The sequence below is a fragment of the Hippocampus guttulatus genome, chromosome 4 (genome assembly GCF_054856545.1).
Source record: "Hippocampus guttulatus isolate MCC_2025c chromosome 4, RoL_Hgut_1.0, whole genome shotgun sequence".
Classification (NCBI taxonomy): Eukaryota; Metazoa; Chordata; class Actinopteri; order Syngnathiformes; family Syngnathidae; genus Hippocampus; species Hippocampus guttulatus.
This window is the reverse complement of record NC_141264.1, coordinates 4,767,536-4,794,466: the sequence shown is the minus strand read 5'-3', so window position 1 is coordinate 4,794,466 and position 26,931 is coordinate 4,767,536. Positions and strand designations below refer to the sequence as shown.

At 41.8% G+C, this 26,931-nt stretch overlaps 1 protein-coding gene across 3 annotated transcripts in view; it reads left to right on the top strand.

Moving 5' to 3' along the window:
- Nucleotides 1-26,931, top strand: part of LOC147205713 (polypeptide N-acetylgalactosaminyltransferase 18-like) — a 151,222-nt gene that overhangs the window by 92,367 nt on the left and 31,924 nt on the right. For 2 of the 3 annotated variants that reach the window (XM_086109309.1, XM_086109308.1), the window contains 6 exons: nt 3,975-4,161; nt 5,570-5,767; nt 7,164-7,278; nt 8,807-8,992; nt 13,036-13,173; nt 16,254-16,349. In XM_086109309.1, coding sequence (XP_085965435.1) covers nt 3,975-4,161; nt 5,570-5,767; nt 7,164-7,278; nt 8,807-8,992; nt 13,036-13,173; nt 16,254-16,349 — 920 coding nt within the window. The remainder of the gene's footprint in view (nt 1-3,974; nt 4,162-5,569; nt 5,768-7,163; nt 7,279-8,806; nt 8,993-13,035; nt 13,174-16,253; nt 16,350-26,931) is intronic. The other variant, XM_086109310.1, reaches the window with a different exon arrangement.

The window sequence follows — 26,931 nt, the reverse complement described above, 5'->3', positions numbered from 1 at the left end:
AATTCCATGGTTGAAGGGCCCCAGGCTGCCAGATCAGAGGAGGAGGTCATACTAGAGAATGGGAGGCAAGCCCCAATGAATGCAGATGATGAGATTGGGAGGCCAGTCCCAATGAATGAAATGCTGAGCGAGGCAGCAACTGACCTGAAAGCTAAGATCATGGCGAGAATGAAAGCTGGGCAAACTAGAAACCGATTTCAACGGCTATGTGAAGTACCACCTGAAAGTCTCATGGAAAGTGTGAATGCAGCACTGAGGGCGATCCCTACCGTAACGATCACGGAAACCAATGAGCTGATATACGCTTCAGCATCAGTGATCCTAGAGATGCTTGGCTATAAGAGCAACCATGAGAGCCATGTGATAAGATAAGATATCCTTTATTTGTCCCACACTGGGGAAATTTACAGTCTACAGCAGCAAGATTGTGGGTAGAAAGAAGAAAGAAGAAGAACAAAGTGTCCCAAAAAACCCAAAGTGGTCGGATGAATATGTACCACATGGATTCACATGCATTACGGAACGTGATGGGACTCGGCGTCCTATCTGCATGATTTGTCATGCCAAGTTGAGCAACTCTAGTCCTGCACCGGCAAAACTCAAGGAACACTTCCTGAAACTGCATGGAGATTTATTTTGTTCATTCTATGCACAATTTTAAAAAAAACATCTTCAAATTGTATTTACTTTTTTTTCTATTTTTAATGAATCGTTTTTTATATGTCTAGAATTGAAAGATAACAAAATCGTATTTATATTTTTCAGAAGTACAACAACATACGAGTCAATCAGTATCATTGCCAAGCAACAGAGGGGAATCTCACGCTGTACATTGTGTTCCTAAGCAAGGCAGTGGCAGTTAGCTACCCACAGGTCATTGTAACGAAGGCCTTTTCACTATTTTGTGGGACAATCTGGACGTTATAATAAACTTTAGATTACTACAAAGGTTTTCGTTGGAAGCAAAATCGGCAAATGGAAAACGAATTACGTGAAATATGAACGTTCCAGGGGTGAAAGCGAAAATGGGACATGTTGAAAAGAGGTTGAATTGTACATTTTCTCTCTATAAATTTAAAGTAATACCAACTAGCTTTCCAACTGTATCAAAGAAGAGAGCTAATGCTTCACTTGTGTTCAGCAGTGCCTTTCTTTCTCACGCAGTCTACAATCTTTTCATCTTTGCAAAAAATCTCAAGTCAAATAAATGACTTACAAATCTAGATTTTGGACTCTAACAAATGAAATAGGCTAACAATTTGGCCGTTTAGTCAAGAATACTAAGAGGCTAACTAGATAGCAGAAAATGAATGGGTAACTTAAAATGCAAGACTTGATATTTAATGTTTAGATACATCTAACCTTAATGCCTCGGATAACCCACCGCAGAGTTCCCTTCAAAGACTCCAAAATATAGTGAAATGAGCTCATCTTCTTTCAGGTCAGCGGCAAACTTTGTCTCATGAAGGAGAAACAGGCAAGAGAATTGAGGTTGATATCAGGAACAGAGGGGAGAAAGGCAGCAGCTGTAGCCTACAGGCAGGATTATTTCAGGGATAAATCCAATGAGTAATTTCGAATTTGAGCTGGTCTGCTGCGGACAGTGTCTGTCTGAAGTGGTTTGTGGCATTCTTTCTATCCAAAAATTGTTTTTTAGGGTGCCTACCAACGCCATTATTCGTTGGGGAGTTGCTTTTCACCACATACCAAGCACAACGGAGTCGGTGCCGTTGCATCTCCGGTAAAAGTATATCCAAATGATCTTGTATGATTGTATTGCCTCGCGCCAGAAACTTCGCTTATCTCGAAGCTCAAGGCAATTAGCTAGCTGCTGCTGCTACCTACCGGTATGGAAGAGTACTACTTAATTACTCTGCCAGACGATAGACCTCACAGGCATACTATATTGGATAATTTCCCACAGCACACCGGCGTGCCGCGGCACAGGGTTTGAAAAACACTGCTCTCGTACACTGTTACTGTATATCGGTTGCATGCACATGAAGTCGCTTCCACAATGTTTTTTTTTTCATCTCACCATCTTGATTGGATAGCATTGGACTGTTTGCATTTGATTGTTTCTCTGTTGCTCTTAAAATATTGCACTCTTGATGTCTCATTAGGTGTGATAACATTGCCGGGAGAGAAAATGAGCAATGTTTCTTTCAGATTCTGAAGATAATTATGCATCAGAAGAATTGGCAAAGTAACATCTCAGTGGCAGACCTCCAAGGCTAATTCATTGTTTGGGATCACGTGTATCACGTTTTGAGCGCTATGGTTATTTACCTTTGAAATCGTCATGATAAGGGATCATTTTATATTGACGCCAATACAAAAAAAAAAAAAAAAGCATCCATGCATCCATCCATTTTCTGATCGCCTTTATCCTCACAAAGGGCGCGGCGGGTGCTGGAGCCTATCCCAGCTGTCTTCGGGCAGCAGGCGGGAGACACCTTCAGCCGGTCGCCAGCCAATTGCAGAGCACGCATCGACGAACAACCATCTGCGCTCACACGCATACTTAGGGACAATTTATAGTGTTCCATTAACCTGCCATGCATGTTTTTGGAATGTGGGAGGAAGTCGGAGTACCCGGAGAAAACCCACGCAGGCACGGGGAGAACATGCAAACTCCACACAGGAAGGCCGAAGCCGAAATCGATCCCCACAACCTCTGCACTGTGAGGTCGACGCGCAAACCAGTCGACCACCGGGCCTATTATCCTTGACGTTATTCGATGATTAAACATTTATTTGGTTTCACATAACACACATTAACACATGACGGCCCTCTGAGGGAAGCCGCAACTCCAATGTGGTCCCCCACAAAAAGGGGTTTGACTCACTCGCCCTAGTTCCTGCCAGTAGTAGTTCCATCTGTTTGTGGTTTGGACTATTTTGATTTTCTGTTGTTGTTTCTGCCTGGCCTTTTTGTATGTATTTTTCTCAACGCAACTCATCTGTATTTATAGAGCACTTTGAAAAAAGCACCGTTGTATACAAAGTGCTGTACATGGAAGGAATCAAATGTACAACAAATAAATATTAAAACCATTAATTAATAACAAGCACAATAGAAAGCGCAAAAACAGTCAATTTAAAATCAAGTCTCATGCTGAGTTAAAAGCCAAAGAATAAAAATGAGTTTTAAGACGAGTTTTGAAAATGGGCAGTGAGGGCGCTTGCCGAACGTTCAGTGGGAAGTCATTCCAAAGAAAGGGACCAGCAACGGAGTAGGCTTGATCCCCTCTGACCCTCCGCTTCGTTCATGGTACCTCTAATAGTGTCTGGTTCGCAGACCTGAGACACCGGGCAGGTGCGTAGTGGCGAAGGATCTCAGATAGGTACGGTGGGGCCAGGCCATTTAAAGATTTGAAAACAAATAAAATGATCTTAAAAACCACTCGAAAATATATAGGGAGCCTGTAAAGGGAGGCCAGAGTTAGTTAGGTTTTTTTTTTTTTTTTTTACAAAATGCTGTCCATTCAGGTAGGTAGAGTCAAGCCTTGTGGAGTTTGGAGCAAGGTGGTGCCACGAAGTTGATCCATGCATCTGTTTTTGTTAAATCAATGGTATTTTTTGCAAATTAAATTTAACACAAATTAATGTTTTAATTTCGAGTGCTCAATCATTACCATAAAAAGCATTCCAGCTAGTCCTTTTACCTTTGTAAGCTGTATACAATTGTACAGTATGAAGCTCTTCAAATTTATACACAACAAAAGTGATCAGTTTACAGCAAGCTGCGTTGTGTAAACTTTAAACAATGCAGCTTTGCTTTGTGCTTTTGTGGGTTAAAAAAAAAAGTCTATAAGCCACCTACGTAGCAACTGACAGTTTAGTCCTAAATTAAGAAATGTACTGGTATGACCAATTCTTTTTTACATTGAGAGATGGTATTTATTCATCAAACTGAATCTTCATGACATTGCTTTTTCACTCACTTGAAAATGTGTTTTCTTTCTCTCCAGTCGAACTGAAAGAGAACCTTCAGAATTTTGTAGATGAGACGAATGCTCAGCATGGACCAGAGTTCATCAAAGTGGTCCATCATGACAAACAGGAAGGCTTGATCAGGTCCAGAGTCAGTGGGTGGAGGATTGCTTCAGCACCTGTGGTCGCACTGTTTGACGCACATGTGGAATTCAACACTGGGTGGTGAGTTTGAGATCATGTACTTTGGAAAATGGAAAATGGATGGATGGAAAGAAAAAAAAACCAAAATCCTCATTTAAATGAGCACGGGATGATGGAGGAATAAAGCAATTAGTAAAAATCAATTTGGGCCCCGAATACGTGCAAAGACCCTCTTGCAATTGCTGTTTATTATTCTTCTTCCCAGGAATGAATCACCTTTTGGGGGGCTTCAGCACATCCAAAAACGATTATGTATTCAAGTACTGGCGGTTCTCGACAATTCTTCCTAGGGTGTCGAGGGGGTGACAGGAGGTTCAGGTGGGAGAGCAGAGGGTACAATCGTTGTCTCACCCCTGCAATATCCCTCTCCCACCACACACACACGCACGCACGCACACACACACACAAATGACCACACTTGCACAAGCTTACGCACTCATACACACACACACACACTCACACACACAAACCCATATTTCAAATTCAGGTTTCATTTTCTGCATTCACTGGCAATTTTGATGCATATGTTATGAATATCTTCTTAATGTCGGGCACTAACCCCGTCTGTGTCACCTTTGCAATAATTCTCATTCAGGGTTGCCACAAATAATTATTTTGCTAGTCGACTAGTTACCTACGAGTCAACGAATCAGATCATATATAAAATACCGAAAGTGGGTTAGCGGGCAAAACAAACTGCTTTACAGTGGGCCCCTGATAAAAAATTGTGGCCCCCTCCATCATTTAAGTTGCCCATCCCTGGTATACATTATTTGATTCCTTGAGGATCATTGGATATGTTGGTATTTAGAAAGCTTATGAATAAATGTGTTCCTTTGGAAGTGTCCAAAAAAAACCTGGAAAAAAAATCTGAAGAATGAACTACTGATGAGTGCATGTTTGAACGTGTACTGTATGTAACCTTGGACAGAAATTGCTTCACTTGGACAGAAATTGCTTCACGTTGACAATGTTTATCTGAAATGCTTATTAAATGATTATTGTCTTCAAACTTGATGTATGGGTCAAATAGATTTTAACGGTATCAATGTGCCTTTGGGGGTTGTTGCATTGCTCTTTTGGATTCAGAACTACATGAGTGAAGATTTACATGACACCTGATCCAACATTGCTAAATTTGAAGTGTGCTAATTTTAGTGCTTATTTCAGTCTAGCCTATTTAGATCCTAGATTTTTCAAAACATTTTATTAGCTACAACAAGGGCTAGAATCAGAGCGATGTCACATGCCAAAATGTTTTCATCTGTGTTGTTTTGTTGCCATTGTAGTAGCCAGGTGACCATCATTTATTATTTGAGAAATGAGTAGATTATCGAATCATTGTAAAACCAAAGTATATACATTTCTCTGCCAAGTATCAGTTTCTACTTTTCTTCAACAGTTTGTATTACTGTTTGGCGTCCCACAGGGCAGAGCCGGTTCTTCAGCGAATAAAGGAGGACCGCACTCGGGTGGTGTCTCCCTCTTTTGACAACATCAAATATGACACATTTGAGATGGAAGAGTACCCGTTGTCTGCTCAGGGCTTTGACTGGGAGCTCTGGTGTCGATACCTCAACCCACCAAAGTCCTGGTGGTCATTGCGTAACCACACAGCTCCAATCAGGTAAAAAAAATGAATGAGTATAAGTCTTGAGAGATTCTTATCTTCCTAAAATGTAATGTGTGTTGACATAAAGTACCTCACAGGGTGTAGCGTTACTTTTCTTGTCCATATATAATAACTTCAATCAAACCCTCCTATCTAGGGTTTTGCTCTTTACTGTTGGTTTGCTATATTTGGGGGTGGAGGAGGGTTCTCTTTTGTATCATAACTGCAGGGTGAGCAGATTTTACAGGGTTACAAGCAGTTATAGATGAAAGAGGAGAGGATCAATGTGTCCTTTTACCAGTGGATCAGAGACGTCATGCTGAAAATGTGCACACGTCAGCTCCAAGCTAAGTTTTGAAAGCAAACTCGAAGCTGTAGCGTCCATTGACGAAAAGAGATGAGTTCACTTCTCCTGTCCCACGTAATCCGCTTCAAAATCCAAGCCGCGACTCCCAGTTCCAAATCCGCATCGGCGCTCCGCGCTAACGCTCCTTTCTTCTCATCGTCGGCTCCTCAAGCCTTACATCCATCCAGCCGCAAACCGTTCAACAGCACCGATCTCTCCGCTAAAACAAAGCGGGGCTGTGAAAAATGCTGCCCATTACAGGCGCAAGACAAAAGCGCCCCGGGACTGTCCGGCAACAACAGTCAAATGGCGCCGACATTCCTCCCAGTCAAAAACAGTGCCGGTATACCCATGCTGCCGAGAAGGCGCGCACAGTTTCCTCCTTGATGAATGTCGTGGCCAAAAAATGCTAAAAAAGTCCACATCAGGTCCACATGACGTAACAACAAACACAAAGTGAGAAAACAAACACAAAAACAACAAAAAAAGCAAGGCTCATGAGAGCACTTGCTGACGACTGCCTAGCCGGGCGCCATCTTGACTTCAAAGTAAATTGAATTCAAAGAAAAGTGGTAAAGATTGCACGACTGTCTGTGTCCTATGTGTTGCGTTGTGTTATTTTTGTTATTTTGACTTCAAAATGGCGCCGCGAGAGTGGCTGCCTTTCCAGCAGCTCCTATATTTTGTTGTTCTACTTCTTCCTTTCATAACTTTGCTGCTGTGAATTGGGAATTTCTCCATTGCAAGACTAATAAAGGTTTTCTTATCTTATTTTATCTTAATCTGACAAGAGACTTGGCAGCTTGGCAGTCCTTAAATACATAGCAGGCTTGATTGGGAAATGCAAAACTAGGCTGCAGTGAAATGTAGTGAAAATGGATCCACACAAATGCAGTTCTGAGGAATATTACAAGTAAAATCAGTTAATGAAGGTTCAAAGCTGTAGACATATTTTATGGAAAATAGCACAAAATAGAAAAGTAAGAATAAAAGCGATGAGTGGTGCTGTTACCCATTCAACCCTTTTTGTATTCAAAATCCGGGTTTACCCTTTTTGCTTTTTAGGAGTCCCGCTCTTATCGGATGCTTCGTGGTTGACAGAAAGTACTTTGAGGAAATTGGCCTACTCGATGAGGGGATGGAAGTTTATGGAGGGGAGAATGTGGAGCTTGGCATCAGGGTGAGTTTGTTCATATCAACCTGCATCCGGCCACTGCATAACACCAAATTGCTCTTTGTAACCAATGCGCGTTCTTCTTCAAATTGTGAATATCAACTTGAGTTCAGAAGCATATGCAGTCGTCAGCGTACACAATCAGCTATGCTGAAAGGAAATATTTCCAGCCTGCAGAATCAAGAAAGTGATCTTTCTTTGAAAGAATAAGCTCTGTAATTCATGCATTATTTTCTTTCATTCAGTCCAACTCAAGCAAGTTGGCTTATGCGGCTACAGTAGCTCGTATAGCACTGGTAATTGTACAATACAGTACACATTATTTTATTTTATAAATCCCAGCAGCAAAGGTGGGCATTCCTTCATTACTGACAGAAGGTCCGCGAGCCTCCAGTGGTAATTCTATGAAATGTCTATGTCCCGAAACCGTGAGCGATTGTCACCAAAATGTATGTGTGCATGTGTGGACATGTGAGAACCATTTTTTTCAGATCCGCTTATCCTCACAAGGGTCGAGGTAGAGGTACAATAGAGGTATTAATACAAATTACTAATCTCAAAGAGACATGTCAATATTGACTGGAGAGTCCTTCATGGAGTTATAACAGTGAACTCTTTGCTTCCAAAGATTAACTGAACAGAAGGGGACAAGTGTGGCTTCTGTGTCTTTGTTTATGTTTTGACATGTTTGTTTTAATCAAGTGTAAACAGTATTTTTTGGAACAGGCAGGTTCTGTGTTTGAAATACATGTGTCTAAAAAAGAACAAACGCCACCTTTTAAACTTCGGGCAGTGGCAGTGTATTTTAGCCGAACAAAGTTTTTTTTTTTTGTTCCAAAAAGGATGGAGATCTGCAAACATTCCGCCAGGTTTGCTGTTTTAATCATAGGCTGTGTTTTGTTATAGAGGAACTGCAGTTTGAAGATATGTTCATGCAAATCATTTATTTATTTATGATGTGAGTGGGTGGCCCGGTGAACCAGTGGTTAGCGCGTCGACCTCACATTGCAGATGTATCGGGTTCAATTCCAGCTCCGGCCTCCCTGTGTGGAGTTTGCATGATCTCCCCAGGCCTGCGTGGGTTTTCTCTGGGTACTCCAGTTTCCTCCCACATTCCAAAAACATGCATGGCAGGTTAATAGAACGCTCTAAATTGTCCGCAAGTGTGAGTGTGAGCATGGATGGCTGTTTGTCTGTGTGTGCCATGTGATTGGCTGGCAACCGGTTCAGGGTGTCCCCTGCTGACTGCCCGAAGACAACTTGGAGTGAGTCCAGAACGCCCCGTGACCCTTGTGGGGATAAGCGGATCAGAAAATTGATGGATGGATGATGTGAGTTCGTTAGCAATTTATGATTCTGTTGTTTTGTTAATTGAAAGCGGTTTGGGAAATACTTACAATAATTCTCTCTCTCTCACTCACTCAACACAAACAAACACACAAACAAACAAACACACACACACACACACACACACACTCCCTCTCTCGTTCTCTCTCACCATCCTTCATCTCATCCCATTCACTTGCATTCTTAGGTATGGCAGTGTGGTGGAAGCGTCGAGGTCCTTCCTTGCTCCAGGATTGCGCACATCGAGAGAGCGCACAAGCCTTACACAGAAAACCTGACAGCCCTTGTGCGTCGCAATGCTTTAAGAGTGGCTGAGGTCTGGATGGACAACTATAAGAGTCATGTTTACATGGCCTGGAATGTTCCATTTCAGGTACAGTATTTGAACATCTTGGAAAACAGTTAAGTCAGAGAAACGGGAGTTTATTCATTGACAGATAATATTTTTCTGTGTATGATAGACCAACAAGTCAATCGAAGTCGATGGAAAGCTTGAAGTCGAGTAATCTCTCATCTCTTGTTTTCGTTTCCGTCTTTCAATCAGCCAATTTACAGAGGGCTTTCGAATCTCACCTCTGCTGCTGTTACCAGATAATAACGCTCTGTGTAGCAGTGAAACTTGAGGGTGAAACAGTTTTGATGCGGCTGCACGAGTCAGAAGTTAGAAAAAAAGATTGTGTGACACTGTAGTGGATTTTCACTCCCGTCCCATCCCACTCACCCAGAAAAAAAAAGGACCGTTTCGGACAATAGTTTCAAAAGAAGAGAAAAAATCCCATCTTTCCTCATGGACTCTTTTTTTTTCCCCCTTCTTCTGGATAATTCTGCTCCCATGAACTATTTATCCTGTCGTGCCCCAATCTTGTGATTCATTAAAGGTAAAGTTGACTCTCATCACGCAGGATTCCTGAGAAAAAAATGTTGCCTCTAATTATGGTAAAGCATAGCGGTTAGCCTTGCTAACTTCCGATAGGCGCGAGTCTGAAAAATATGAGCGGGACCACCGGACTAGTGATGGGGAACGAGGGCACCGGCGCAAAGTTCTTTCTTTGTTGCCTAAAATGTTATGTCTAATGATGCGTGGGCAACAACTGTTTATTAATCATGACTTGATTCATATCACAACACGTACCAACATCATTAAACTTGTGTTGCTTTACGACACTGTCGCAGTACTGTGCACGCATGGAGATATTTTACCAAAAAGAGAGACTGGTAACATGGTTCAGTTTCCTTTCTTTTACAAGACGCTACACTATGGAACACAAGGACTTCTGTACTGTGAGGTTCACGTGTTAACCAGTCGACTTCCATGCCGCCACTCCCAAACATTTTCAACGAAAATGAGAAATGGGGTCCAGACTTCTAATCATTTCAGATGAACAAATCTCTTTCATCACTTCCTAAGTAGCACACCCTCGGGGAACACAAAGCTCGCCAAAGCAGACAATCTTCCCTCGTATTGTCATTGCAAGTGTCATGAGATAGCAAGTGTTCCTTGTTGCCTTAGCTGCAATCAGCTTGTCACACGTCCAAATTCTCCCTTGGGATTTATTGACTTCAGTTTCCGGCAAATGTTTGTGTGCACAAATAGAAACAATACAGCAATGCAAATTCAAAAGAAAACCACTGAGCATAGCAGTCAGCTGGTGCCAAATGGGTTTCTCTGGGAGCCTTGGTGGGATGAGCAACTCGCTAACATCTCATTTTGTGTAATCCAAAAACAAGCCTTTCAAAAACAGAAGACATACATTTGTTTTTTGGGCAGAAAATGTCTCTATCTTATGTTCAACAGATCCATCCCAAAATACTAATGTACTCTTCCTCAGTCACTCCTGCATTAGGTGAAATGAAAGTTGACCCTGTACTTGAATCTTATTTACAGAAGACAAAGAGTATCCACCAAATTGTATAGAACTAAATAAGACAAAACAAGACTTGGCTCCAGCACGCCTGCGACTCTCGTGAGGATACGCGGATTATCCTCACACACAGTATACGGTATATGGGTTTTGTGTGTGCACGGGTGTATATTTTGTTCTCTTTGTCAGATTCATAGAGGCAACTTCAAGCGGGACTTGTCGCATATTGTGGAATAGACCTATCATCCACAACCGTATTAGGTGATGTTCCTCCGTGCTTGCTGTAATGCTGTTGCACGGGGTCTCAAAGGCTGAATACTATACAGTACGCTGCGGTCAATTGCAACGCGCTCATGCAGCTCTCGTTATTTTCACATACAAATGCGGTTACATATATAAGATAAGATAAGATATCCTTTATTTGTCCCGCAATGGGGAAATTACAATCAGAATTCAGAAAGGAAAAACGCTGGGTAGGGAGAGGGGAAAAAAACCACGCTCGAACTATCCTCTTCCGAGGATAATTTAAGTCCAGGATAAAAAAAGACCCTAGCACATGAATAAGCATTAGACAGTTACAACAAGTCACAAGACATAACATGTATAAGGGGGGGGGGGGTGAATGGGAAGGGGGGGGGGGGGGGGTAGGGTAGGGTAACCGCGACGCCGCTGACGATGACCAGCCGCACGGTCACCGTTGCGCTCCGCATCATCGAACCACGTCACGGGGGAAAAAGAATCGGAGCGATGAAGACGGTGATAACAAGGATGTGTATGCGCGTGTGGTTGTCCAGTTGTGTATGTGCATGCGTGTACAGGTCATAGCTGCTTCGTCGAGGTCTGCTCATCATGAAGACAGTCCCGGCTTATCAGTCCATGGCCGAGAAGGAGGGGGGTTGGTGGTGGGGGGCCCTAGACTCCATGCGTATTTCCATCCAGGGGAAAGGCCAGATAGCGTTGTTTGTTTTGGAGAGACGGCCGGCAACAATTCCAGACAGCCTTGAGTCCTTGGTCTGTATCTCTCACTGGCGCCGATCAGCCAAACCTCAATTCCTTTTCGAAGCGAAAATTCCAACGTCTCCATGGTATTATCGATCGCGTGGAGCCGCAACAATATTACGGTTGAGCTCAGTCACCGCTTGAGTCTGAGTGTTGGACATTCGCGCCAAGCCATCCAGAGTGACCGGCAGCTTCTTCACTTCCAATAGAGCCGCTCCCGTCGGTTGAATTTTGCGATAGAACAGCAAGCTGCCAACACCAAACAGCAGCATACCTGTTATCAAAAGGCCAATAATGTAGATGTCTTCCACGTCCTCCACGGACAGTACTGTCAGGCACACCGGTCTCCACTTTTTCCATGGATCCAGGGCGTATCCGGCAGCAAGTGTCCCCGGAGGGCAAGCAGGCTCCCCACTGCCCGCTCTTTCCGTCGAAATTTTTTTGTCAATTACATCGAGAGACCAGCCAACTAATTCCATGGTTAGTTCTTCGGATGAAAACACGGCAGGAGGCTAGGGAAAAAAGTTGGACAAAAAGACAGCACAAGAAGACTAAGTGGCGAGGAGGGAAAAAAAAAAGGTGGGGGGGCAGGGAGCAGAGCAGAAGCGTCCGCCTTCGTCGAGAGCCAAGCAGAAAAAAAAAAATGATAGGAGTCATAAATGAACAGCTTGAAGCAAGAAATATCCTCTTTTTTTGAACAAATGCTTCCTTTCGGCCAAACTGTACCCAAGTCCCAGTACTAAAAATACGTGGTATTACATCATTGTTGCCGCTGGTGTATCATCAACTTTTGTTTCAGCAAAATGTTGCGCAATCCAAGCGCAGTCTGACTGAGCAGGAAGCTAAATAGAAGCAGACTGAGTAGACAACCAGGCACCCCTGGATATGACAGAAGCGGCTGAAGAGAGCTGATGGGTAGGCACAAACAGTGAGCTGACAAGGAGTGATGGAGACAAAGACGTAATGAGCAGGGAAGGCATGAACAAATCACACTGGAAAACAAGACATAACATGAGTCAAACACAACCCAAAAATGCAGACCATGACAACATGTAACATCACAATCTGACTCCTGCCTTCACTTACCAAAATTCTGACAATCCAATTCATTGATCAGTTCATATTTCATCACTGAAATCATTTCATTTCCAATGTTTGCCTTGCCCCATCCGAGGTCACCACACTGAAAAGCTCGCATGATTTGTTTGGAACATTTTTTTACTTTGGCTGCCCCTCATGATGCAACCCACTCCTGTTTTTATCCGGGCTTGGGAGCGGCAGTGACTGTGTGTTGGGGCGCTGCCACCAAGTGTACCATTACACTACGTGTTCATAATTTAAATGGCACTATTGGAAAATTTGCATCCATTTTTCACATGTAATTTCCTTTTTCTTGATGCTGACCTGCATGAGGTTTCTGTGTGATTTTTTTTCCAGAGGATTTGGGTTGAGCTGCAATTTTTTTGACTTGGAGGTTCAACTGTGTTATTGGATTTTTATTGCGGTTAGAGATAAAAGTACTCATTTTAGGTCTTTTGTTCATGTCCTTCAATAGAACTCGGGAATAGATATTGGGGACATTTCTGAGAGAAGGGCCCTGCGATCCAGACTCAAGTGCCAACCATTCAGCTGGTTCCTTGCCAATATCTACCCCGAGCTCCGATCCTACAGTAACACAGTTGCTTATGGAGTGGTGAGATGACTTCTATGTTCTTCAATGATACATTCTTTTCAAGTTCAAGTACAACTTTATTGTCAAATGTGCTGTATGTGCATACAGCACAGATGAAATTTCATCCCTGTCAAGACAACATGCAACAAGAAGTCAGCTGTGATATTCAGTTTCATTCAAATACACAAATTAAAGGTAACTCCAAATAAACACAATATAGAATGCCGTTTCATTGGGTTTTATTTTAAAACCAACTCAGCTTTACTGATTCCAGCATTTAAAATAAAATGGGTGTCAGAACAAGCTAGTTGTCTTCAGATTTTAGAAGAAACAAAGTGAAAAAGAAACAAAATAGTTCTCTTTAGACACTAACTCTTTATCAGAATAAGCTGGTTCTTTTGATGCATTGAAACATCAATGTAAACAAACCCTGTGGATAAAGTATGATATACGTCTGAACAATATTCCACATTCAGTTTTGGGGAACAAAAAATATATATACACGAGTACTGTATGAAACTCGTACATATTAAATTAACCTGCTGCAATTATAAATAACTGTATGGAACCATAAACAATTTTGCCAAAGGCTTGCATGTTCTTTTTCAAAACTATCGGCTGGTCTCCATGATCTGGTGGCTAGATACTTCTCTGCATGCTCTGCAATAGTAAGTAATTCTTTGAGCAGTCGGAAAGTGAATGAATGAGTTTTTGAATAAATAAGGCGGCAACACCTTTTTGCTCTGTGCCACTGTTGATTCATTCGGGTTTGTTGCTGTTTGTAATGCGGCAGAGACGCGTCGACAAAGAGTCACGTTCTCGTTATATTTCATGTGGCATTTGCGAAGGCTGTGCATGGCACCTGTCTTGCCAAGACAGTCTCCTTTCTTGCAAAATCCAAAGTCTTTCCACAGAAATGAATGCAATACGTTGTGCAAAATTATGATTCTCCTATGACATAATATACTGAATAATAAAATGTGCCACAGACACACACACACACACGTGTGTGTGTATATATATATATATATATATATATATATATATATATATAAAACCCTTTTTATAGTCTAGTGTGATTCCTTTTTCTTACGTAAAACACAATAATGTGTGCTTTATCCAAGTTAGTTTTTCAGTCTGATGATAATGAAGCAAAAGTTTTCAAATGTCAGATAAGCTTTCAAGTACTGTGAACTGCAAAGTTGACAATTTTCAGCTCCTGCACAATGTCAACCTTAAACCTTAGCAGAATAACTCCACCGAAAAAGTAGAAGAGGACCTGCGAGAAGTACTGCAAATATCAATTTTATCTCAAGTCTTGCTCTTTTTATTTCTTTTTGCACTCCTTCCTGGTTCACTACCTTCTGTCCCTGTTCAAACATGAATTAGGTAACAGAGGCAAATTACCTTTCTGCTCCACTCTAGCTTCAAACTTGCTGTCATCCTTTGAAGGGTTCAAGGCAGAGACTTGTTGCTACACCTATATGGATTCTTCAATCAACACATCAGTAAACTCTTTAATATTAAATTACAACACATTTCAGATCTCTGTGCACATTTTAGGGCTCCTGGCAGCAAAAAAAAAAAAAAATTCTGCAGTGGTAACATTAAAGAGACACACATTATTTATTTACCACTCCCCCGTTGAAACAAAACAAAACATAACAGTTCTTCTGTGACTTTTTAGTAGCAATAATGCTTTTACTGACCTACTGAAATTTCTTGTCCATGTTGTGACAGATTACCTCTCTATGCTATCAAGTAAATTTGAACAAATCTCATTTAAAATGTAAAACACATGCAATCCATTCTGCTTTGGTTTTAAAGGAGATATCAAGCTGTTCAGAGAACTGATTTAAAAAAGAAAAACTTGGCAGCGACATGCATGCTCGCTATTTATTTGAAACGCCGGCCACGCTTCACAGTCTGTATTGGAGCAAATAGAATCAGGAATTACCCCTCAGGATGAATCAAATTGAACAATGCAATTACTGTAATAGTTTGGACCGTGATATTATGAGATACTGTACTGTATTTTAAATTAGAAAAAGAGACTGCATATGGTTCTGAGAATTGTGTTGAAACTAACCTTGGCCATGGAGAAATGCGGTACTGTACAAGACTGGAAGATCTGAGAGAAATGAACAATGCATGTCATGGTACTACAAATGTGTTTGCATGGGAGACCTGTCTTTTATTTGCTCCTTTTCTACTCCCAATACTCAAGTTTCACTTCAAGATGGACTTTAAACCCATCATCAGCTAGTAATGCACATCTTTCATCCTAAACCGCATTTTGCTCATGTTTATCATGACTGGTTGAGCAGACAGTAGCTTGTTTCTATTCTGGTCACAACTTGCAAAAGGTCAGTCAAAAGGCAAATGACTGCAGCTTAATATTTTATGACAGATGAAAATGTTTGAAATGGAAGAAGAAAATTCTTCTTCTGAATGGGTGTGTTTACATGACACGGAACTAATTAAATGCTTCGTTCTGCTATTTAAGGCAAGCAGTATTTATGTCTTTTTACAAAGTGAAGAAACCCGATGGATTGTCATTGTCGTTTCTCCCTTTGAACGTGCAACCAAACTTCATAATACTGCTCATACCGCATCAACATTAATCTCTTCAGGGCGGCAATTGTTTACATCAAGGGTGGCCAACCAGTCAGAAACGAAGAGCCAATTTTTTACTGAGTTACTGCAGAGAGCCACATCATAAAGTTCCTCGCACACGCGCGTGCACACACACACATGCGCAACACACACACACACACACACACACTTTTTTGGCCAAAGATCGACTTTTAAAGCGACCAACTTCTCACGAACGACCCGATCGCGCACGTGCAAGCATACACACACACACACACACACACGTGCTACGCACTCACGCGGGTGCCCACCAGTGCACTCGCGCACGTATGCACGCACACCACGATGAGAAACAGTCGGAACGGGCCGAAAATGAATGAAAGCTCAAGAAAGCTCCCTGCCATTCAGATAATTGTTACTATCTTCTCGGTGTTTAATCATGCTGAGTCTTTTTTTTTTTTAAATCTCTTCTCTGTCTTTTTTTCCTCTCCCTTTGAATTTCACAGTTGAAGAATAGTCTCAGAAATGACCTGTGTTTGGACCAAGGACCCGACACTGACAACATACCAATCATGTATCTCTGTCATGGGATGACAGCACAGGTTAGTGAGCTGTCAGTTAACTCCCGTTCCTTTCATCCTGTCATGAATGAAAATTTTCCATTTATTGGGTCGAGAACTCTCACATCTCCTCCATTTTCACCTCTCCCCTCCTCACCGCTGCTTACTAAGCCCACCCAACTCCAATGGGAGCCTATCAGCTTCGGCTAAACAAGCCTTAACATAATGGCATCCAATCAATGTCCGCTTCAGGCTGTGACCGACAGTTGTTTCCCCACCCTCAACAACTCGAACACAGGAAGACAACCCATAACAACGGATATTAGAAAAAGGCAACCACCCTACTTAAACAATAAAGGCAGAGATTAAAATTTAGATTAACGCGATTAAAAAACATAACGCGCTAAACATGACCGTAATTAATTAATCACAATTAACGCGATAATTTGACACCTCTAATATATATATCTGCTCCTTCTTATTTGAAATTTGTGTTTTTTTATGGGGGGGTTTTCCCATTTTTTCTAAAATGTCATAGTTTTGAATTGTAGCACATGATTAGAACGACCACTTCTGCTCTACTTTTACGTTACTTTCACCCAACAAATGCAAATAAAATAATAATAACAAGCACAACACATGGCATTCTGAATTGGCCTAATCTTTTCTATTCTAAAAAATTAAAATAAAATAGAAAACATTATTTACTTTATCCCTCACTATGAGCTACTGTAACTTGCACATATGTGACTTAATTAAGGACAGAAAAGACCTTTATGGATCATAGCAAACACATCATGTTTTGTTGGCGCATTGCGATTTTATCCATCCACTCTGTATTCAAACAGTGCAAAGGGGAAAAAAATGACTGAGGCCAAACTAAAACATGGCTGCTGGCAGCAGCCATGAATAAGGAAGATGGCTTAGTCGCCTGGCCGTGTAAATGACAGAAGGGATAAGGCAATGTGCTGCTGAAGCGCCTTGCTTTGTTTTGTTTTGGGGGGGGTTTTCTTCTCATAAGTACCATAGATATTCGCTGACGTAATGAGCAACAGTTTTTATTGTGGAAAAGAAAAACATCTCTGCATGGTTACATTTGATCCTGTATGACGACATTCCATCCATCCATTTTCTGATCCGCTTTATCCTCACAATGGTTGCGGGGGGTGCTGGAGCCTATCCCAGCTGTCTTCGGGCAGTAGACGAGGGACACCCTGAGCTGGTTGTCAACCAAACGCAGGGCACACATAAACGAACAACCATCTGTGCTCACGCTCATGCCGAGAGACAAATTAGAGTGTTCCATTAAATTGCCGTGCATGTCTTTGAAAGTGGGAGGAAACCAGAATACTCAGAGAAAACCCATGCACGCACAAGGAGAACGTACCAACTTCACACAGGAAGGCCGGAGCCGGGATCAAACCCTGTGCACCTCTGCACTGTGAGGCCGACATGCTGCTGTTTGAAACGAATGAAAAAAAAACCGATCTCAATTAAATATGATATATATAATTATTGTTGTCTGTACCGGTGTTTTAAAAATGGCAACTTAAAAGCAATAAAAAAATGCTTGCACAAAAGTTTGGGGACTACTGCTGCAGAAAACTGCTGCGGGGACCCTTTCCGTGTTTCTGTGTGCCAGCACATCAACACCACATCAAGTCGTCTGTGACAACATTTGGCTTTTACGGCAAATCTTCAAGCTCCACTTTGCTATGCAGCGTGCAGCAAAGACACATTTTTCTTCTTTTTAGCTGCATAAACTGTCAGCAGGGCACTGCCAGAATTGAACACCTGTGTTAAAAACTGCTCACGTTCTGTGGTGTTTTTCCCACCTGCATTGGAACTTCCTAACGAATTTTGCTCATTGTGCCAATCAGAGCTGTGTTGCATTTTAGAAGCCTGTTTGCCAGGGACAGTGACGTGAAAAAATGGTCCGTAGTGGCATTACCTCTGTCCAAAAATGGTTCCATCAGCCTTGTCACATCATTGTCTGCAAGTTGCTCTCCTATGGCACACCTGGGATCATTCCTAACCCTCTCAGCACCTTGTAACTTGATAACATGATAAGCTATCCACTGTAGTAACCGCTGTCCCTGAGAGGGGTAAACAAGGCATGGAATTCACATGAACTTAGTGTTGAAGTCTGTTCCATTCCAAAACTTTCTTCCAAACATGTCTGGTTTGGATCCAATGTATTTGCAGAAAAGGACATCAAACCATTATTGGACATAAGTGTTTGGCAAGCATTATGTGTTGCCCTAGGTTGTATGACAGCACACATTTCTAAACAGAGCACCCCCAAATGTCTGAAATAGCAGCAAATTTGTCCATCAGCATGACTTCCAAATGAGTGTCCTTGATATCAAAACGTAGATCACGCATCAACTCTTGATAACGGTCTCGGGACATTGCAGATGAAATTTCAGGAATACTGAAGCATTTTCACCAGCAGTCACGCCAGTACTGCCAGTTTTTCCTCTGAAAAATAAAACAGCAATGCCATCAGCTCGAAGAGTTCTGGGGGCTTTGTGTACTGTGCAGCTCTGATGGTCATTAGCATTCTGATGTCAAATAGAGCAGGGGTCCACAACTGCCGGGCCGCGGGTCATTTGGTGCCGCGCAGAAAGAATAAATAACTTTCATTCCTTCCGTTTTATTAATTTCGGAATCAGAAAGATGTTTTATTTTGAAAAATTACCGTATTCTCTGTTATATCAGTCGACAGTGTGTCACTCTTGACGCAGGTGAATGCGCACTTTTCGGTCACATGATAGGTTACCGCATAAAAAACAAACGTCTTTGGAAAGTTTTTTCGGGAAGGGGAAAAGTCCCAGCCAGGAGACAGAAGAGGAGCCTACGACTTTCAAGAAAGAGAAGGCTACATTTAATAGACAGTATCGGGAGTCCTATTTCAAATACGGCTTTATCTCAACGGGAGATTCACACGCACCAAGCCTACTCTGCATAATAAGCGGCGATGGAGAGTCGTATTTTTCATGCACTTTTTATTTGCGGCGTATCTTATTTTGAAGGCACGTTTAAATGTTACCATAGCGGCCAGAGAATGTTGCAGCCAGATAGGACGTTCCTCGTGTCTTGATTTGTGTTTATTATTATGTTTTGAAAATACCACACTTTTCATGCAGGTCATATCATATTATATTGTTGTATCTATCCGGCCTTAATGGCCGGTCCCTGAAAATATTGTCTGACATGAATCCGGTCCGTGAGGCAAAAAAAGTTGGGGACCTCTGAAATAGAGAGAGGAAGCTTTGCAAGCAACAAGTCACCTTGCATCTTGCAAATTTGCAAACAACCATCCTGCATTTTACATTTCCGTGGGGCTCGTGATGGTGAGGGCTAGTGGTGATCACCCGATTGACTGGACCTTTGAGTTGCAAATTGCAAACTTTTTCCTGTGCAAATTTGTGCAGCCTCACCTACAAAAGTATACTTTTCTGGAAAAAGACACATTTTGAAAAGTACACCTAAGCTAGAAAAGTGGATACATTTGTGCAAAAAACCAAGAGTGGCATCAGGTACCCATTCAGAAGTGGAAGAACCATCAGCTGCCTCCTCTACTTGGATGACATAAAGCTGTCTGCCAAGAATGAGTGTGACATCATCTGCCCGATTCACCTTACAAGGATATACAGCAGTGACATCGGGATGTCATTCGGACGAGTTAAGCGTGCGTGAATGTCATCTAGGCGAGAAAAAGATTATCCCAACCAAAAGGATTGAGCTGCCTGAAGGCAGAATAACAGATGTGCAGGACAGCTCCAAAATCCCTTGTGCCCTGGGATTGTCTGGCAACCGGTTCAGGGTGTCCCCCGCCAGTACGTGGAGGACACCTGAAGACAGCTGGGATAGGCTCCAGCACTCTCCGCGACCCTTGTGAGAATAAAGCGGTTCAGAAAATGGATGGATGGATGGATATACGTAATACATTTAGGAACATTATCCTGTAACATTTCAGCTATTTTCTCACGCAGTTTTTCACAAAGAGGTGTCATTTTCGACCCCGCTTATACTGTAGGTCGTGGGGGGATGCTGGAGCCTACTATCCCAGTGGAGCCTCCAGCAGCAAGAATGTAGGCAGAAAGAAGAAAGAAGAAAAAACAAACAAACACCGTTCAATTAAGTGCAATATAAATACAAAATGGATAAATCGCAGTGCTATTTACAGTTGTTTTCCACATCATTTAATTATTATTAATATTATTGTTGCTATTTTTTATTCAGCAGCCTGACAGCAGTTGGTAGGAATGAGCGTCGGTATCTCTCCTTCTTGCAGCGCCGGTGTAACAGTCTCTGGCTGAAGGAGCTACCCAGTGCTGTCAGGGCGGGCTGGAAGGGGTGAGAGGGACTGTCCGTCATAACTTTTAGTTTAGCGAGCATCCTCCTGTTGCCCACCTCCTCCAGAGTGTCCAGGGAGCAGCCCAGGACAGAACTGTCCCTCCTGACCAGTCGCTCCAGTCTCTTTCTGTCCCGGGCCGAGATGCTGCCTGACCAGCAGACAATGCCATAATGGATGGCCGAAGCCACCACCGAGTTATAGAAAGTCTTAAGGAGTGACCCCTGAACCCCAAAAGATCTCAGTTTCCTGAGTAGGAAGAGGCAGCTCTGTCCCTTCCTAATCAGGGCGTCCGTGTTGGTTGACCAGTCCAGTTTATTGTTTAGAAGAACACCTAGGTACTTGTAGGAGGTCACCCTCTCTATGTCTGTACACTGGATGTTCATCAGTGCAGGTGAGGACTGTTTCCTGCAGAAATCCACAACCAACTCCTTAGTTTTCCTAGGGTTGATCTGGAGGCGATTCTGCTGGCACCAGTTAGCAGGTAGGCGAGGAATACACCTCGAACTGGTCGCCAGCCAGTTGCAGGGCACACATCGAGAAAAACAATCATTCACACCCACATCCACTCTGTCAATGAGCGGGACCCGATCCCACGCTGCCCGCACACAAGTCCGGTGAGCTTACCACGACACCATCAGCTATTCTACACCATTGTTTAAGATAGATAGATAGATAGATAGATAACACCATCAGCCGGTCTTAAAAGCTTTCCTCTTCCTGTGCCAGTAAATACCGACATGGGTCTGCTGAGATTGCGATCTGTTTTACACATCCCTGTGCTAATCCTTCTGTCAGAGCTTTTAAGGCACCGTGACAGGTGATGAGATAGCATTGTAAAGCCCTCTGCGGGTACTTAAGCAGCATTCTGATGAAACATGCAGCACTTATTGCACCTATACGTATGTGCTCAGAGAAACAAATCACATACTCAACGCATTGAAATGCATGCACTCACACACACACACACACACACACACACACACACACACACACGTGTGTGTCTGAATTGTTGTCTTTGTCAGTGTTACAATGAGCAGCTTAAAAGCCTTTGGTGTGGCTGATTCACCGGGTCATAATGGCTCCTTCTCGGAATGCCCCGTTCCTGCACGACACTCATCAGTCGCATCAAAAACATGTACACTCTCTCCTCTGAAAACACACAGCACTCAGCCAGGGTTTACTGTGTTGAACAAGCTTGCTCTTTCGCTGTCCCTCGTGTTTCTCTTTGAACCTCTGTTTTTGTGAGGATTGGATGTCAGCACTCATCCTTCTTGTTATGCTCATGTCAGGTTCCAGGGGATTTTTCGCTGTTCTGTCAGGCTCAAGCAAACGTATGTCTGGGTTTAGGATTTGAAGTACTTGCACTGTGTTTGATTTGCATCACTAAACCTTTAGAAGGTTTCAAAACTAGGACAAGCACTGAATTCATTAGTGTGTCCTTGTTTTTTTTTCAGGTATGCAAATGTTTGCAGCCAGGATGTACCTTTATTCCCCTGACCTCCTCTTTTCTCTTATTCATGTTCTGCCTCTGAAAATTTTCCTCATTTTCCCAAGGTTTCCTGCTTAATTAGACCAATTAACAGTAAACCTGTTGTTTTTTTCCCCCGTAGAATCTAGAAAGTTATCATACCAATTGTAACCTTTTTTTTTTTGTTAATCTGTTCTATCTCGCTGATACTATATTGCAGGGGTGTCAAACTCATTTTTGTCACGGGCCTGATTTTAGCTACAGTTTCCCTTGGAGGACCATTATGACTGAAACCATATGAAGAAGTCAAGAATAATGGTTTATTCACCTATTGTTGAAGTTACTGTAATGAGGGATTTGGTAAAAAGAAAATGCTGAAAGTATCACTCTTATTTATTACATATGAGAATTTGAAATTTTGGTCAAAATTTCAGCAAGTATCATGAATGTTGACATCTTGGATTTGCTTTCGCGGGCCACAGAAAATGATGTGGCGGGCAAGATCTGGCCCCCGGACCTTGAGTTTGACACCTGTGCTGTATTGGCTTCAGCATGACATTTGTCAAGGATCTACAGCTGCTTAAATATACAGATACGTGTGTTGGAAAAGGTTCAGGACTGGTGTGGCTAAAGATATCGCTCAACTACAAACTACAAATATGCTCTTTGAAGTCATCTTTATAGAGTGTAATGCCATGTCTTCATGAACTCCTGGAGGGAGTCGACCAAGACACATCTCATGCATGCATGCACATATTAATCTAATGTATACAGATGCAAGACAGTGAATATGCTCATGAAATGAAGATATAAAACAAGGACGCAGATTATGAAAATGGACAAAGTCCATAGAAATGTCTTTTTTATGCAGTGAAACATCAAATGACAAGCAACAATTTGGAACTCAAAGATTATTTTCAGGAGACAATTATGCATGAATAGTTCAGGCAAGACGAAAAGCATATCATCTTACCTCAGCTGGAGTCATTGTTTCAACTCAACGGTTGCTGTGTGATTATCATTCCCCCATGATCATGACAAAGTATAGCAACGCAAGTACCGGTAACTGAATCCCCAGTGGCTCCTGATGCTATATTCTCAGAGTGTGAATGAGATCTTAACTCTCCTTTCATTCCAATGTCGTCCATTAATCATTTGGTTAATGAGGTGACATTAAGAGCCTTGACTTCCAAAAGATATAATATCATTATAAGTGGAGACCATTTACCTTTTACCTCAGTTTAGTGAGCATGTAAGGGATTTGTTGTGGGGATTTGGGGTTGTTCTCTCTGTGTGGCCTGCATGTAAGACAAGTAAAGTAACCATTATATTAATTGCAATGGTGAAATTGAAATCAGAAGACCTCATTCTAAGACACTGAGCGAAAATAATAATAATAATAATAATACATTTAGGCTCTTTTCTACCCTTGATTATTTTTTGCTCACATTCAGAGCAAACGGTGACTTAATATTCCAGCCAAGTTTGCTTGCGTAGCATGGTCAAATGCAAGACAACATACTCAGAAAAAATGAACACGTCAGGTATTAGTCAAGCACCAAGTCGTTACTTGGGAGGTTCTTCTGCAATGGAAACATTATTCATAACACCAGTAAATGCATTGAGCTTTCGAAGTGGACCAAGGGAGCACATTTCTAGTCTACAGCAACCTCTATGTTGATGCTTCAGCTGCAGAAAGCTGATGGTTTGGTTCAGCAATGAACTTGAAAGCTAAGCCTGTGCTAACTACTTTAAAATCAATAACATAGAATGATTAATCAATTTTTTAATCAAACATGTAGCTTTGAAAAAAAGTTAAAGATTCTTTAAAAGCGTTATATTCAAAGTGGAATTGAATCAGGTGTGTTGCAGGAGGGACACATCTAAAACATGTAGGACAGAGGCCCTTGAGGGCCAACTTTGGACACACCTGTTGTATTTGTTTTTGTTTCAAACTAGTGATGGAAAATAAAGGTTCAGAGTTGTTTCATGAACCAGTTGTATTTTTTGACTCCTCTAGATGGCACCGTCTGTTGAAATACTTCCAGCCCAATGTTGAGCAGCGTGTGCCCTCGTGATGAGTCAAAACAATACAAAACTGGTTCATGAAGCAAATTTGAAGCTTTGTTTTCCCGTCGCTATTGCAAACATGAAGAAAAAACCTCTGGTCATTTTTTTCTGTTTATTTTGTGAGTTTATTTATTGATATACTGTACACAGTCTTGGTCTTGTCTTAGTCTCAAACTCCAAAACCCTTTCTATCTATCTATCTATCTATCTATCTATCTATCTATCTATCTATCTATCTATCTATCTGTCTGTCTATCTGTCTATCTATCTATCTATCTATCTATCTATCTGTCTGTCTATCTATCTATCTATCTATCTATCTATCTATCTATCTGTCTATCTATCTATCTATCTATCTATCTATCTATCTATCTGTCTATCTGTCTATCTATCTATCTGTCTGTCTATCTGTCTATCTATCTATCTATCTATCTGTCTATCTATCTATCTATCTATCTATCTATCTGTCTGTCTGTCTGTCTATCTGTCTGTCTATCTGTCTATCTATATATCTATCTGTCTATCTATCTGTCTGTCTATCTGTCTGTCTATCTATCTGTCTGTCTGTCTGTCTGGCTGGCTGGCTGGCTGGCTATCTATCTAAATCTAGAGGCTTCTCAAAAACAGTTGTTGGACAGTTTTCTTTTGCTTGGCTCCAGTGATCAACACATCTGTCAAATATGCAATAAAATTAGATATATCGACCTTCAACTATCGAACAGTGCAGAGACACTGTCCTTGCCCAATCCACCACTAGCGTACCAATACTATTGTTCTCCACATGAAACCCGAAATTTTACTACGCATCTTATGCAGTATAAATGAGGCCAATCGGTGTTGCTTGGGTCATCTGAACCAACTTTTCGACTCTTGTTTTTTGTTTTGTTTTATTTTAGTTTCCTGTTGGCTGCCGCACTGTTTGTTTTAAAGTGTTTTATTATCCTGATGTCAGATTGTAGTCCGATTTTGATCCGACAGATTTATCGCAGACAAATGTAGTGTCTCGTAGCTGACTTTGAATTGTCTTGACGCATCGCAGCCCATGTAATCTGAGGTACTCAACGATTGCTCGTTGGCCACTGTGACTTTTCATGACCACGACCACTTAAGTCTGGCATGTCAGAATTCTTGTTCATTTTGCTACAGAGCGTGATGTGTGCTACGTCGTCCCTTAACTGGTTCTTTGGCATTGACTTTTGACGAGAACCTGGACTTGACACGCACGATCACAATTGGGTGTACAGTATTTAAAAAGTGACTTGAACAAAAGAGGAAATATTGAAAAGTATACGTAACATTTCAACTCATGCTATCATAACTGCAAAGCTAGTCGCTGATTATCAAATGAGGTGTCAACTTTCATATCTCAAGTTTTTTTGGAAGACTAGACCGTCCATATTGCCTTCTCCCCAGTGTCTAGGAACAAGTCCTTCGTCTCCCTCATTTTTTTTCTTTTTTCTTTTTTTTTTGCTTATTGTGAGCAGAGGACAAACGCACATATCACATAATCTCTCCGTCGACACGACTTTGAAAGCTGCTTGTCTAGCCTCGCCGACGGATCTGCGTTGATGGATTGAATCTTGATTTAAACACGCAATGATTGGTCGGAGTCTATTCTGTGATGGACTTGTAGTGTGACGTCTTGCGTGAGAGTTCATTTGCATCACTGGGTGTGTGGTCGGCCTTTAGGTGAGAGTTGGGCTGCAGTCTGGATTGATCACTATGAAAACCTAGGACTGACACATCCACATATCAACCTTTCTCCATATTCACACCTTACAGTCAGAATAGAGTTTTCAGTGAACAACACACACACTATTGGACCGGGGTCCTGTGTTGTGCACTCTGTTCCATAGTATGCGTAAATGTAATTTCCTTATTTTTTTCAGAAAACACAAAAAACTGAAACACATTTTGATGATCTTCGATGTATTTATTTCATTTCAGGCCTAGAATTGGATTATTAGTTGAACTAAGGATGCAGCCGCTTTTCGCAGATGAGGCCAGCGTCCCGAGGAGATGTTTAAGACAAAAAAAAAAAACGTTGCCAAAATGTGACTTGGGTCATTATTCTAGGAGACTGATGATGTATGACTTTCTGTTTTTGTAGATAATTTCTTCTCTTAAGATTACTGATATAAATCCCAGAAAGTTGTGATCATTAGGTTACCAGGCAAGCCTAATTAAAGGGAAACTACTCAAGGAGGTTACAACACATAATTACACATAATTTTAATGCAAAATGTAGGAAGAAAAGTATGAAAAGCGTTGACGGAATGAAAACAATCCGCATTTCAAGAAAAACAGTAATGTAGAATCATTTTTGTATCATTCACAGAGCAAACGTGTTCGTTCCGATATAGGCATACTAAAGAAAACTTCTCTCGGGCAAATATGCCATATTAAGACACCAGCTCTTGGAAAAAGCCACAGATGATCAGTCAGCAAGCAGGTATGTGAAGCCACAAATATCCCCGGAGCTCAAAGAAGCTCTCAAACTAAGACCCTCCAAAGGCCTGTTGCATAATAAAGCTGCATTTAAGACAGCTCTTAATCTCACAAGAAAAAAAATGTTCGCAGTGGGCTCAAACATAAAAGGAAACATTATTTTCAGAATGCATTGATTGAACACAGTTCGACTTGGAGCAACATCAGCAAAAAGGTGGTGGAGTGATGTCTTGGGGAGTGAGATGGTAGGCTCCATTAGGCGGCCTGAAGGTTAT